Source organism: Eublepharis macularius, chromosome 18, assembly GCF_028583425.1.
Source record: "Eublepharis macularius isolate TG4126 chromosome 18, MPM_Emac_v1.0, whole genome shotgun sequence".
Taxonomy (NCBI): Eukaryota; Metazoa; Chordata; class Lepidosauria; order Squamata; family Eublepharidae; genus Eublepharis; species Eublepharis macularius.
This window is the reverse complement of record NC_072807.1, coordinates 4,065,859-4,079,459: the sequence shown is the minus strand read 5'-3', so window position 1 is coordinate 4,079,459 and position 13,601 is coordinate 4,065,859. Positions and strand designations below refer to the sequence as shown.

The following is a 13,601-nucleotide window of genomic DNA, read 5'->3' as shown; positions in this document are numbered from 1 at the left end:
GCTCCCTTTTCTATCCCGCGGGACCCCTGGCTTCGGTTTCCTTTCCCTCGAAACGAAACCGACGCCAGGGGTACAGGCGTAGCCAAAAGGCTTCGGTTTCGTTTCTCTCGCCTGAAATGGAAAACGAAAAGCTCTCTAGCTGCGCTCCAGTCGGTTCATGCACACAACCGCTTCTTGACATTCTCATTTATGTACAAAGAGTTTGGCTGGGGGAGGGGGGCGTTTGCACACTACATTGGTCTGCTTTGTAGACCTAAATTCGGCATTGGCCCCCAAAGGTCTTTTGCTCGCCTCCCCTTTTCCCTTTCCAACTCACGCGAATATTTCACAAGCCCAAAGGAACTTACATCCTCCCCTCTCTCCTAACAACAATAACCCTGCGAGGTAGTCGGCACCCGTCTTGTGTTCCAGGGATTTCAAGATCCAGAGAAAGGCATCGTCTCCTAGCGAAGGGCCTCCTCCGTTGCGGCCCGCCAGAAACGCCTCGATAGAAAAGATTGCAGGATTCTGAAGCTGATGGGGGGGGGGGGGGCGAGGAGGAGGAGGAGGAGGAAGCTCCGCGGGCTCAAGAACGGGCCCTGCTCGGATTCGCAGCGACTGCGATTGTTCTGCGCCCAGAGCTTGGATGGCTGCGCGTCTCTCTGAATTCAAGCGCGTTTGTCGCCCGCAGGAGCTGCTGCGCTTTGCAGGAAAGCAGCCGGAGGGCAGCTTGGCAGCTTTCCGGGGCATCAAACCGGCGGCGACACCTGCGGGAATGAATGCAGAGCCCGGGCGCAGGGAAGCCGCGGAAAGTACGCAGGATCGACACTTGTTCCCCCGGCCCGGCTTGGTCTAATCGGCGAGAAGATGACGCGGCGGTTTGCAGTCTTCCAAAGGGTTTGGACCCCAGTCGCCGCTCGCTTTGCCTGGCTGTGGACATCTTGGTGGCCCCACATGGCACACGCAGCCTTATCTCTCGGGCCAAAATAAGAAAAGAAGCCGCAGAGGAAGAATATTATCCCCCCACCCCACCCGTTCCCAACTCGTCTGTAAACATTTGCTATAAATACAGGCAGCCCGACGCGCTCATTCCAGCGGCTCTTCTTACTCGGTGGGTCCACCCAGCCCCCGCATCTGTCGACTCATCTGGGCTACTCGCGTCGTGGGCTGCCTTCCAGTTTCGAAGTGGTCCCCGCAGGGGTGCTTCCAGCGCCACAAACGTAACGTTTGAAACAGCCATTCAAGCCGAGTTCAGCGCCTTCCCCCGTGATTAATATTGGCATCCCGGAACTGGCCCCTTTCAGTGGCTGCTGGGTCAGAACAGAACCCACCATTATGGCAGTTTCGTGGTTTCTAACAATCGACGGAACACACAAGACAGAGAAAATGGAATTGTAATGGGATCCGTTGAAATGAAATGAAATCCGTTGAGCTGAAAATGGAATCCACAAAACTTGCGAGTAAAACCCAATGAACTCAAGGTTTGGTATCTGGAGCCCCCAGCAATTTTTGAAAACTCAAGAACTGAGTTTGTAAAAATCATTGGGAGCTGCACACGAGGGATGTCCAGCGCATCCCTCCACGGAACAAGATGAACCGGGCCTAGGGCTGAATTGATGCCAGCTGGCGCCGAGAGGACCGCCTTCAGGCACTCCTGGTGGCTCCCACTTCGCAGGGCTGGAAACCAAAGTTGAAGGGGGGGGGCACAAATGGGAGACCAACGCTGGGCTGACACAGGCTTGGAATATTGCGCTGTCAGCTTCTGCCTGAGTTTGCTTGTCCACACGATCCTGCCAGATGCGCTTGAAATAATCCAGCCGCACTAAAATGAAACTGGTCAGCCAGGCTCCAGGCGGCCGTCCTCTGGGAAGATCGGCTCTCCCATCTGGCCCAAGGCACGAGGAATTAGGTCATTCCCGAGTTTAAGCCGGGGCCTCCGGCGGGGGGGGGGAGTGCCTCGAGTCCCTTTAGCGACGCCCCCAACGCCTCTGCCCTTCTAAACACGCAGGGCAGGATGGTGCTGAGCAGCAGGCGACCGCGCTTAGTCTTAACACCACGAGAGGAACTGCGATGTGCCGGGCTGCCTGGTTAAATTGTGTGTGTGTGTGGTGTGTGGTGTGTGTTTGTGCCCGTGCAGAATGTAGGGGGGAGACTGCGGGGGAGAGACGTGGCCGCCAGGGGTTACAGACTGGATCCTGCACGATCGCGCTTCTCACACAGCCGCGATTCTTTGGGTTGAGATTCAAATGCGTTAAAAATAGCACAGGGTGACATTTGCTTGCCGATAGACTGAGTGGCTCTTACCGTGCCGGTGATCGCGTTGAGCCCCAGCGAGAAAGGCCGACTATAGATGAAGCTTATGAAGTTCAATTCTAGGCACAGGGAAGCTCCGAAAGGCCTGTGAAGGACATGAAAACGGAAGACGAGCCGGGCTGGGTCTGACCAGTCGGCCTTCCAGTGCAGCACCCCGCCTCGCACAGAGGCCACACAGTTGCCCTCGAGGGTCAAAGATCAGGCAAGAGGCCGAGGCCCTCGGCTGAAGTTGCCGCTTGGCACTGGTACTCCGCGGTACGCTGCCTCTGAAAGTGGAGGCTTTCTTTCTTAGCTGTCAGAGCCAGATTGGTGCAGTGGTTAAGAGCGGCAGGACTCTAATCTGGAGAACCGGGTTTGATTCCCTGCTCCTCTGCTTGAAGCCAGCTGGGTGACCTTGGGTCAGTCACAGCTTCTGGGAGCTCTCTCAGCCCCACCCACCTCACAGGGGGATTATTGATGTGGGGATAATTATGACATACTTCGTAAATGCTCTGAGTGGGTATTAAGATGTCCTGAAGGGCGGTACATAAATCGAATATTGTTGTGGTTGCCACTGAGAGACCTCTACTCTGTGAGTCTAGCGAATCCCCTTTTAGCGCTGTTTGTGCTCGTGTGGCCCTCATTCCATCCTCTGGCAGATAAATCCACAGTTTCATCATCACCCATTGTGTGAAGAGGTATTTCCTCTCGTCCCTCCTGAATCTGCCCATCAACTTCATCTGTGCCCTCAAATTCACGTATTTGGGGAGAAGAAGAAAAAGCCCCCCCTCCCCTCTCTACCCCTTGCATAATTTCATAAACCTCTATCACGTCCGCCCTCAGTTGCCCAAATGGCCTTTTGGCGATCCGGGGCCGCAGCCTTCCAAACGAGGCCGCACCGTCGTCTCCGCACCGTCGACTCAGTGTCGGCCCTTGGAATGCCTCCCGATCCCCACCCTTTGCCTTGCCGCCGCCGCGCCTCTGGGTCGGCAGCGGAGCCCCCCGGGCCCTCTCGGCCTCTCTCCCTCTCGGCCCCGCCCGTCCGGAGCGCCTCGGCACGTCCCGGGCCCGGGAGTCTGGCGCCCAGCAGGCCGCGCCGCCTCGCGCTGCACTCCAGCTGCCGCCGCCCGTGCGCAGGGCTCGCCCGAGCGGTGCCAACGCAGACCGCCGCCTTCCTCCAAGCCCGGCCCGGCCCGGCCCGGCCCGGCCCTCCTCCTGCCCTCGGGCCCCCACCGGCCGGTCTGCGGAGGCCTCCCGAGAGAGCCGCTCCGCCAAGGCCGCAGAGGCGCTGCCCGCCATTGAATCGGAGACGAAACGGCCACTTGGTCCTGAACCACTAGCCACAGCACCAGGCTACGGCCTGCCTTCCTTCCTTCCTTCCTTCCTTCCTTCCTTCCTTCCTTCCTTTCTTTCTTTCTCCCTCCCGAGTTCAGTGGTGAACGGCCTGAGTTCAGTCCCGGGCCTCTGCGGTGTCTTCCCCGAACAGGCCCGCCGTCCTCCCTGCGAAAGGCGCCCCGAGGCCTGACCTGCCCGCGGGGGCGCGCACAGCCGGCCGCGGCCCTTCCGCTTCGCCCGCCCAGGCCCGCGGCGGAGCCCCCCCCCCGGGTTCTGGCAAGGAGCCCCGCGGGCAGAAGGCGCGCAGGGAGCCCCGGCAGGCAGCGGGCCAGCCGCCTCCCCTCCAGCAGGGGCCCCGGCCCGGCCCGACCAGGCCCGGCGGGAAGCCTCCGCGCCGCCTTTGGCTGCCGAGGGCCGCGCCCGCCGGGCAATGCACCTGCGGGGCCCGGGACCGGCCGGCGCTGCCTCCGGGGGCCTCCGCCTTGCCGCCTCGGGAGGCCTGTCGGGGCTGGCCGCAGGCTGGGCTGGGCGCCGCCAAGGGCCCGGGGCCGGGCGGAGGGGCGGCGGGCGGGCACGGGCTGGGCCCCCCAGTGGCCCGGCCCGGCCCGCCTGCCCCGGCCCCGGCCCCGGCGGCGGGCCTGGCTTCTGGCGCCGCGGCGGGCCTCTGCGCTGCGGCTCGGGCCTGCCGGGGGAGGCCCGCTTCGGCCGCGCCTGGCCCTCGCCGCGCTCTTCTTTCCGGCGCCCGAGCCCAGCGGGCGGCACTGAGCGGCCAGGCGGGCTTGCGCGGCCCGGGCAGGGCGCGGCTCTGGCCGGCCTGGGCGCCTCGCCCCCCGCCGCCTCTGACCCCCGAGAGGCCGCCGGCAGCCTTCGGCTCGGGGCTCCCACGCGGCTGGGAGGGAGGGCAGGCGCCCCGGGAGGGCTCTTCCGTGCCCGCCGGGGCAGAACCCCCGCGCCTTGGTCCCGGCGGCTCTCGGCAGCCCCAGCCTAAGGGTAGCCGGCTGCGGAGAGGACCGCGCCACTTCCATGTGCGGGGAAGGGTCGGCCCGGGGCAAACTTCCCTTCCAGGAATTCGCATTCCTGGAAGTAGGACATTAGCACGGCGTCTTCGTAATTCTAATGAGAAGCTTCATGATCTGCAGGGAATTTTCACCACGAGTCCAAGCGGTACAGCCCCGCTGGACCGCCTCAGAATTCGCCCGCGTCAGCGTCCCAAACGCGCAAAGAAACGCTGCCTGGCCTGACCCGCAGTGGCCGTCCGCGGCGCGGCCCTTTCCACCCTGGCGCTGTAACGCTATTTCGCAGCTGGGCTGAGGGCCTGCTAGAGCCGCGACCGCGCAAGGGCCGGCAAGGTGCGGCTGTACCTGAGTGGAGGGATGGGAGTGGGGCAGGCCTTCTCCGCCCCCACGCCGGCCCCGGGCTTGGAGCGGAAGCAGCGGACTCGGTCCCGGGCAGGATTCAACCCGGGGTCTGAATCTGGCTGAGGGGAGGGGGGCGGAACAACAACTGTTTTCTGATCGCCTTGAAAGCGCTTAGCCAGCAGTTGCCAGAAATGAAGTTCGTTTCCCCTTGACCGGATCTTTAACCTTTGATGGGCAGGGCCAGATGAGTGTGCGTATGTAGGGCGGGGGGGGGGTTGACTTGTGTTGGACCTCAGGGTCGATTTGCACTGTGTGTGCGTGTGCATTTTATCCTATATCATTAAACGAACCTTTCGGGGAAGCCCAGGGGGTTGTGCTGTTGGGGCCCCTGGTAAAAGGATGGAAGCACCGTCTGTAAAATACATTTGCATTCTTATCTCGTTCGGGACCGAAATTTTGTCGTCAAGCAAAACCAAGCAAGCCAGCAGAGCCCACCCAGGCCAAGATACTAAATGGGGTTTGGGGAGAGGTGGTGGTAAGGGAAATTAAAACACACACCGCTGGTGTCTCGATTTTGCTAAGGTTTTTTTTTAACCTTTTCTAAGCCCACAATCGAATTTCCCTCTCTCCTGGAGAAAAACAGATAAATTTATGAAGGGCGAGCTAAGAGAATAATTACAGAGGAAGGCAGTTAAATTTTATTTCGAGTCCCCAAAGGCAAAAGCTGCCATTTTATTGCAAACATCTGGCGAGCTTGAGGAGGCTGGCATGGGGCGAGATTAATACTCGAAATCTGTGTGTGTGTTTTGTTTTAAATGCGGGCGAAAGAGAAGGGCCGCCTCGAGAAAGGCCGACCGAGGCGACAGAGCAGCGCAGACGGCCGCGGCCTCCCGTGGAAATGACCAGCGAGAGGCAGGAGACGGGCAGCCTCCGCAGCCCGCCTGAGGGATGCGCGAAGGCCGAGGTGCTTTCTTAGGAGTCAGACCAGACCAGACCTGCCAGGCCACTCCTGTGTTTCGAACCTCCCTCCCGAATTTAAAACACTAAATTCTCAGGCGGCCAGGGCTCCTCAGAATCGCCGCCACTCCCAGACACGGAGCCCCGCCGCCGGCCTTTGATTCGACCAGTTTTATTCCGAAGTTGTGCAAAGAAAGAAAGAAAGAAAGAAAGAAAGAAAGAAAGAAAGAAAGAAAGAAAGAAAGAAAGAAAGAAAGAAAGAAAGAAAGAAAGAAAGAAAGAAAGAAAAAGAAAGATTGCTTCTTTCTTTCTCACAGGGAACACTTAGAGCAGTCTGGCTTAGGGCGCTGAACGCAGCGGCCCTTGACCTGACTCCGGCCTCTGCCACGGGCTGGCTCTGCAGCCTCGGGCAGCCTCCCTCGCTCAGCCTCAGCTCTTCGGCAAAGCGCCTGCCGGGCTGGTATTTGAGTCCCTCATTGCCGAGCCCTCCACCGGTCTCCCTCTCCAAGGAGTATGGAGAGTCCACTCACTGGCTGCCCCGAAAGGGGTACAGTATTTTATCTGTGGCTGTTTCTATGATTGATTTTAAGTTGTATTTTAATCAGTGTTGTACCTCGCCCTGAGCCCGCTTGCGGGGAGGGCGGTTTAAAAATAAAATAAAACAAATATGTGGTGCTCTGGCGAGACTGCGGGATTCTCCTTCGCTGCCTGACGGTGGCGAGGGAGGGCGCTCCGAAGAAGGGCGCTTAGGGCCTGCTTTGGGGGAGCAGCCGCCGGAGCCTGCATTGCAAAGCCCCCCTCCAAACGCCCCCTTGGCCGGCCCTTCCAAGAGCGACCAGAACGAGCGGCCCGGCATTCCTCGGGCCTCACCAACTGGCGCCCCTCCGGCTCCTCGGGGCCTTCTTAAAGGCCCCCTTAGCTGGCCCGCAGACCCATCAATCACAGGCCGAACTGGGCCAGGCCCTCTATCATGCCAAAGCCGGGAGGGGGGCACCAGGAGGAAGGGCGGCGGGGCCGCGGGCAGGCATCCACGGGGCTTCCGCGCAAAGAAGGTCGCCTTCCCTTCCCGGGTTGTGGCGTCGATGTTCACCTTCTGGCCACGGGCGAAACCTGAAGAAGTAACCTTCCAATGCCAGCCTAGGCAGATGTGCTTGGAAGGAAGCCCCCCTGAATAATGGGGCTTACTCTCGAGTAACGAGAGCTGGGAAACCCCCATAGTAGGAAACCTGTCGGTGCAATCCTATGCAAAGTTGCTTCAGGGCGTTGATTTGGGGCCAGGTTGCAGAGGATTACCTGTGTGTCTGGGTTGTAGGGCAGACCGGTACAAAAATCCGTGCACATATAAACAAGTATGTCAAGGAGAAACTATTCGTCTCCCTGACATGCTAAGTTTAGGGGGTGGGTGATTCTTTTTTTTAATAGACGACTATTCAGTTCTGCTGGTACAATGACCCTCAATTATTCTGGAGAAAGTGGCGCTTCATAGTTATTATAACTTTAACCAGGTTTGGAAAGCAGGGCGAAGTGCCCTTTCCGAGGGGAGACATCCGCGGAGATCCAGCGACCTACGTTGCCGTCAATCCGAGTCGATGCCTCCGTCTGAACACGATGCAGCGCGTGCTTTCCTCAGCAGGCAGCAAGAAAGTTCGGCCTGCAATTTGTTTCTGACCGCGCTGTTAGGAGGCCTAGATCTGGTGGGGGGCAAAAGGAAAGCCCGGTGAGATGGAGGTCACCCAAGAGAAGCCTTCGGTCGGCTCCAGGGGCTCCGCGACTGTTGCAGGAACACTTCCTCGAGAGCAAATCCCGAGTAAACGGCGGAAAAGGAAAGGCAAACTTCCCAGGAGCCGCCGGCAAACCGGGCTTTTTCCTTTTAAACGACAACACCACCACCCCCGTCTGAGCCCGAGGGTGCCTGGTCGGTTTGCCTGGTCCCTCTGTTTGTAGTTTTTCCGAAGTAAGTCCCACCGAATGCAACGGGGCTTACACGGGTCTGCAGCCTTTCGGGCTGGATTTCGTGCGGTGAACACTTCAGACAATCTCAAGGGGAGGAATACCGACAGCCCGGCAATCTGGAAGCAAAAATCCAGACGGGCTGTCTCCAAGCAGGGACGGCACTCTGCCTGAATCCGAAGCGGAAAGGCAGGCCTGGCCCAGATTCAGTTTCGGAACATCTGATGGGGAGCAAGCTTTCCTGGTAACAGCCCTGACCTAGGCTGCCTTCAGACGGCCGCAATTCTAGGTAATCCACTGGATTTGGGGAATGCCGGCCTTAAAGGCCGTGATCCAGAAGGAGCGTTCCGTGGCTTTACCCACCTGCAGTTCTGGACTTCGATAGGGACATTCGTTCTCTCTCACCCAATTTAGAGAAATGCTGTCTGGCATTTACAGAACGCCGACTTCAGAAAAAGGTTTTACTGGAGGGTCAAACCAAACGTGCGCTGAATATTCCGCGCTTGGAACTCCTGGAGGTTTTACAAACGCAGTTTTGGGGAGCTCCAAACACGGAATTTCCAGCGCAAGTCTGATTTCCAGTGAGAGAACGAGAGAGAGGCAGTTTTAATGTTTGGGATTTTCACTACCTTCGGAGTCTTGGACTGGGTGGAAAGGCTCCAAATAAACAAGCACATTTCGGAGCGCAGTCTCTTTCGCCAGGTTCACCGAAATCAATGCGTTTAGAAGGTCCACAAATGCCTGCAATTTTCTGCCTTTGCACGCGCCTGCGATTAATCCCAGAAATATGCCCGCCAGTAAACAAATCCTTGTGATACGGGACGGAGAATTGCAAGATAAATGCGGGTGGGGGGAGGCTGTTTTGCACTGAGTGAAAGACGCTGCCGAGATACCCTTGAATCATACTTGCATACCCTCCCTTTAATTCTTCCCTGTAGCTCCTATTCTCCTTCACCCCCTTCCAACGTTCCAAGGCGTTCTTGCCTCTCCTAAAGAAAGGTTCGGAATCAGACGAAAAGACTTGAAAACAAGGAATGGCTGACCCCACACTCCCTCGGCGGCGAAAAATGGTTGAGTGTCGCTTCGAGAATCGGGATTTTCTCCTGCGAGCTCTTGCCTGAGTCATCTGCAACGGGGAAAGGAAAGGAAAGGAAAGGAAAGGAAAGGAAAGGAAAGGAAAGGAAAGAAAGAAAGAAAGAAAGAAAGAAAGAAAGAAAGAAAGAAAGAAAGAAAGAAAGAAAGAAAGAAAGAAAGAAAGAAAGAAAGAAAGAAAGAAAGAAAGAAAGACCTTGTGTCTCAGATCCTGGGGCGGCGGGGGGGGGTGCATCTGGCAGAGAGACGGAAGATGTGCGGAACTGGGAAAATTCAGTCCCGCCCGGTGCCACCTTTCCCCGGAGGAGCAGGAGACAAAGCCAGTTTGCGTTTCTTACCGGATCTCCGCTGGGGTTTCCCCCCTCCGGGGCTTGCCTTCGCGCGGTTCCCATCCGACGAACCCCGCGCCCCCCTTTTGCGTTCCGCCAGTTGCTCCAAGAAGGCCTCCGGCGGGTTCCTGGACTGGGATGCCCCCCCCCGCCCGCCCTTCCTGCAGCCCGCTGCACTCCCCAGAAACGCCCCCTGCGACTTCTCCTTTGTCCAGTCCCCCAGCGAGCCAAGTCCGCTCCCGTCGCCGGCTCCGGAGACCCTCGCCCAATTCGCCTGCTCCCGGGACGGGAACATTCTGCTCCCGTGGCTCCGCGGAACGTGAAGCGGGCCGCATTGCGGCCTCCAGCCCTTCCGGCCCTCATTTCCACGGCCCAGCGGGAGCGAGGCACCAAAATGCAACCGGGAAAGAAAACGCTGCCGGTTGCCCCGCGTCGAATCGCCTGGGCTCGCCCGGCGCCTTACACGCATTGCGAACGGTGACGGCGCACGGGAGTTTTCTTTTCTGAAAAGAAAATATCCCGACAATAAGGGTCACGATCCAGTCAAAATCGAGCACTGCCAGCCTAGGGCTACTTCAAGAAATCCCACTGGGATGGCTGCGGTTGCATCCCGCGTAAGGAGCCACACAGCCGTGGCCTTGAGGTGCCACACTTTCAACGGGCAGGACCCACAGCCGCGTCCCCCGGAGCGGTTTCAAACGGCATCCAGTTAGGGCCGGCAAGGACTACATGGACTGGATCCTCTGCCGCGTTACTCCACTGTAAGCCCGTTGAAAGCCATTACTGTGTAGGCCAGGAGATTTAGAAGTGCTCCCCTATGGCCGGAAGAATGGTTGGGGGGCGGGATTCTGACCATTGTAAAGTGCTTTGAGTTTACAGGCGAGAAAAGAGAGTGAGGCAGTGCAGGAGGACGGTGCACCGCCGAGCGGGGGGAGCGCCTCTGCCACACGTCGAGGGATAGAAAAGGGGTTCCCCGACGCACTCCTGGGCTTGGGGCTGCCTGTTCTATGGAGGCAGGCAGGAGGGCCCGACGGCGTCTCTCCGCGTAAGAAGCGGGGCAGAACCCCCAGGCAGGGAAAGGGGCACCTGGCAACCCTTTAGCAGTGTGTGTGTGTGTGGGGGGGAAGCGGCCGGCCCGTTTCCGCGTCCGTCTTGGTTGCCCCCGCCGTGCGCAACGGGGCACTGCCCGGCCTTTGTCCATCTAACGGCGTCTACAGCCGTCACACGTCTCGGCTGTCATGGCGGCTCTCCCAGCATTTGGCGCGGAACTGCCCGTCCGGGGCTGCTTCGGTGCTGCCTGGCAGAGCGCCGCGGGGCCTGCTTGCCAAACCCCGGCTTCAAACTCTCTCCCCCCCCGCCCCCGCCCCCGGCGCGCCCGCAAGGGCAGGGGGCGGGCAAGGCGGGCTCTGGCCGGGCGCGGAGTGCCCTCGGGCGGCGGGGCGCGGGGCGGGGGGCGGGGGGGGGGGCGGCTGCGCTCCGCCAAGGGTTAAGGCGGCGCCCGGGAGGAGCCAAGCGGGAGCCGCTGGGCTGCGGCCCGCCCCGCGCTCATTGGCTCGGCCTGGAGGGCTCCGCCGCGCCGCGCTCGGATTGGGCCGGCCCCGCTCGGCCGCCTCTTGACAGGCGCTGGCCGCCCCGCGCGGCCGGGGAGTCGCTGCCCAGGAGTGGGGCGCAAGCCCGGCCCGGCCCGGCCCCAAACGATGACGCGCGGCCGCCGAGGGCGACTCTGAGCCGGCGCCGGCCACCCGGGCGGGCTGCGCTGCGCTGCGCTGCGCCGCGCCTCCATGTAGCTGCCGCCCCGGGCGCTGCAGCCCGGCCTCCTCCGCCGCCGCCTCCGCCCGGGGCCAGGCGGCTGCCCGGGCGCGCCGGACTCCCTGCCCGTCGGGCGGCGAAGATGAGCGAGCGGCGGCGCTCGGCAGTGGCGCTCAGCTCCCGCGCGCACGCCTTCTCCGTGGAGGCCCTCATCGGCTCCGGCAAGAAGCGCAAGCGGCGCGACTGGGACGCCCGAGGCCTGCAGCTGCCCATGGAGAGCCTCAGCCCCGACGCCCCGGACCACGACGCCGCCGACGCCGACGCCGCGCCCGGCCTGGAGCTGCACGCCGGTGAGTGGGCCGCGGCGCCGTCGGGCCCCGCCTGGCCTCGGGGAGGGGGCGGCCGAGGGGCGTCTCTCTCTCTCTCTCGCTCTCTCGCTCTCTCTCGGGCTCCGGCGGGCCGTTTGTTGGCGGGGCGCGGCCGAGGCCGTTGCTGCCGAGGCGCTCCTGCCTTCGGTCGCAGCGGACAGGAATAGATCGGCCGGCCGGCTATGAATAGCCGCCCTTCCGAGCAGCCCAGGCCGCACCTGGACTCGAGGCGGGGGCCGGCGGGGAGGGCCGGCCGGCCCGGCCAAGGGCGCGGGGAGGGGCGGCTGGAGCGGGAGCTGGGCCAGGGGCGCCCGGAGAGCCCACAAGCGCCGCCTTGGCGTGCCCCTCAAGCCGGCACCGAGTCGGGCATTGCTTTCAACAGAGCTTCGCCTCTCCTAAAGCGGATCGAACTCTTCCGAGTCTGGGAGCGGAACCGAACCCACAACTTAGATGGCAGGGAGGGGGGGGGGTTGTGAGAACCCGAAGGCCCATTTTGAGCGCTCTTCGGCAAGGCTTTTGGACACGCAGGTCGGAATCGAGAAACACGCAGGCCGACCCGAGCAGGTCGCCTCGGCTTTCAGTGCCGCGCTTGGAGCAGCCGGGGAAGGCAGGAGTTCTGCCCCTCCCAGGCCTGGATCCCGACGCTGCCTCCATTCGCTTCCAGTGCACAGGACGAGTCCAGAGTTAAGCGGCGGGGCCGGCGGGGAAGCCGGCTGGAGCCTCCCTTGCCGCCGCTGCCGGTCGCGTTGCATTTCGGTGCTTCGTAGTGTTTGATTTCCACGGGAAAATATCTCCCAACGACCAAAAGGCAGCGGCGGCCAAAGCCCCGGAACTAAAAATCCCGCTTGTCGAAAATCCCAGGATTGGGGGGGGGGGTTACTTTAGAAGAACTTTTTAATAATAACTGCAAATATAATGAAATATATGCTTTTTAAAAAGCGGAGTCGGAAAGGAATTGAAACCTGACATTTATGGAAAGACAACCCCCCCAGAATAAGAAAAAGAAAAAGAGTAAGAATAAGAAAAAAACTTTTTTATAAAAAAAATGGAACGCCTTACTACCGCTGCTGCTACTACTAAGGATAATAAACCAGTATTTTGTGCAGAGAGAAAGAGATAGAATTACAATTAAAAATGCTAATTCTTTACTAAAGATTGCCTGTTCCGACTGAGGCGCTTAGAGACCAGCCAGGGCGAATACTGGGGACGCAAAAGGGGCCACCACCGGCGAGCCTCCGGCCGGGCGGCCCTCCAGACAATTCCCCACGGCTTCTCGGGGCGGCTTCCCGCCTCTCGCTGGGGCCTATTTTGTTTCGTTTTATTCAAAGTGCTTTCCTAATCTGGGCGCTGCCGCACCCAAGGAAGGGCCCACGGGAGGCCCAGCCCCGAGTCCTCGGCTTCCTCTCGGGAGAACAAGTGGCGGGCAGGAAAATCGGGTCCGTTCTGCGTTCCCCAAAATTAAAAAAACCAAAGCAACCCGGAAGCCTCCCCAACGCTCAGCGGCAGCTCTTTCGGCACTTCCCGCGCGTTTTAGTGCCGCCTTGCTCGGGAGAATTCCCCGAAATTGAGTCCCGAAATTAATCCGGTTTCGAGGTGATTGGCAACCGCAGCCTCCGCACTTTTATTCGGAAATAAGTCCCATTGAATTCAGCGGGACTTACTTCCCAGTAGGGCTGCCGCCTGAACTCCCTCCCTTTCCACCAATTCAATGATTTCGACTTAAGCGTGTTTTCCGATCGCCGCGATTGCAAAATGCATCGAACTGGAGTCGGTTCGGTCAGTTGATCCCGAGCCCTGACGGAAAGAAAAGCTGTTCTGGATCCAGAGTGTAAATGCGGATATTCCGCAAAACTCCCCCAGGAACAGCCGAGAGACCGTTTCTGGGGACGTTTAGAGCTTTTCTTTCTGCTCCAAATGGAAGGAAACCGAGAGTCGCCCTTAAAACCACGCCTGGAATCCCGAGCGCAAGCCGGTGAGAGCCAGAGAGCCGCAGGCGGGGCTGCAGCGTCGGCATCTCGGGGCTCGCTCGGCGCTCCCCAACTCTTTGCCCTGAAACGAACGCCCGAAGAACCGGGCTTGCCGAGAGCGGCCGGAGAGGAGGGCCTTTGCGCGGAGCTCGAAGCGATCGGGACGGCGGCCAGCCCCGATAGGGCCGAAAACCCGGAGCAGACAGAGCCCCGTTTTAAATGCTG

At 60.3% G+C, this 13,601-nt stretch overlaps 1 protein-coding gene across 1 annotated transcript in view; it reads left to right on the top strand.

The window, feature by feature from the left end:
- The first annotated feature begins 10,903 nt into the window (after positions 1–10,903).
- Positions 10,904–13,601, top strand: part of TBX15 (T-box transcription factor 15) — a 137,446-nt gene continuing 134,748 nt past the window's right edge. The window contains exon 1 of the mRNA XM_055003017.1: positions 10,904–11,391. Coding sequence (XP_054858992.1) covers positions 11,184–11,391 — 208 coding nt within the window. The 5' untranslated portion in view covers positions 10,904–11,183. The remainder of the gene's footprint in view (positions 11,392–13,601) is intronic.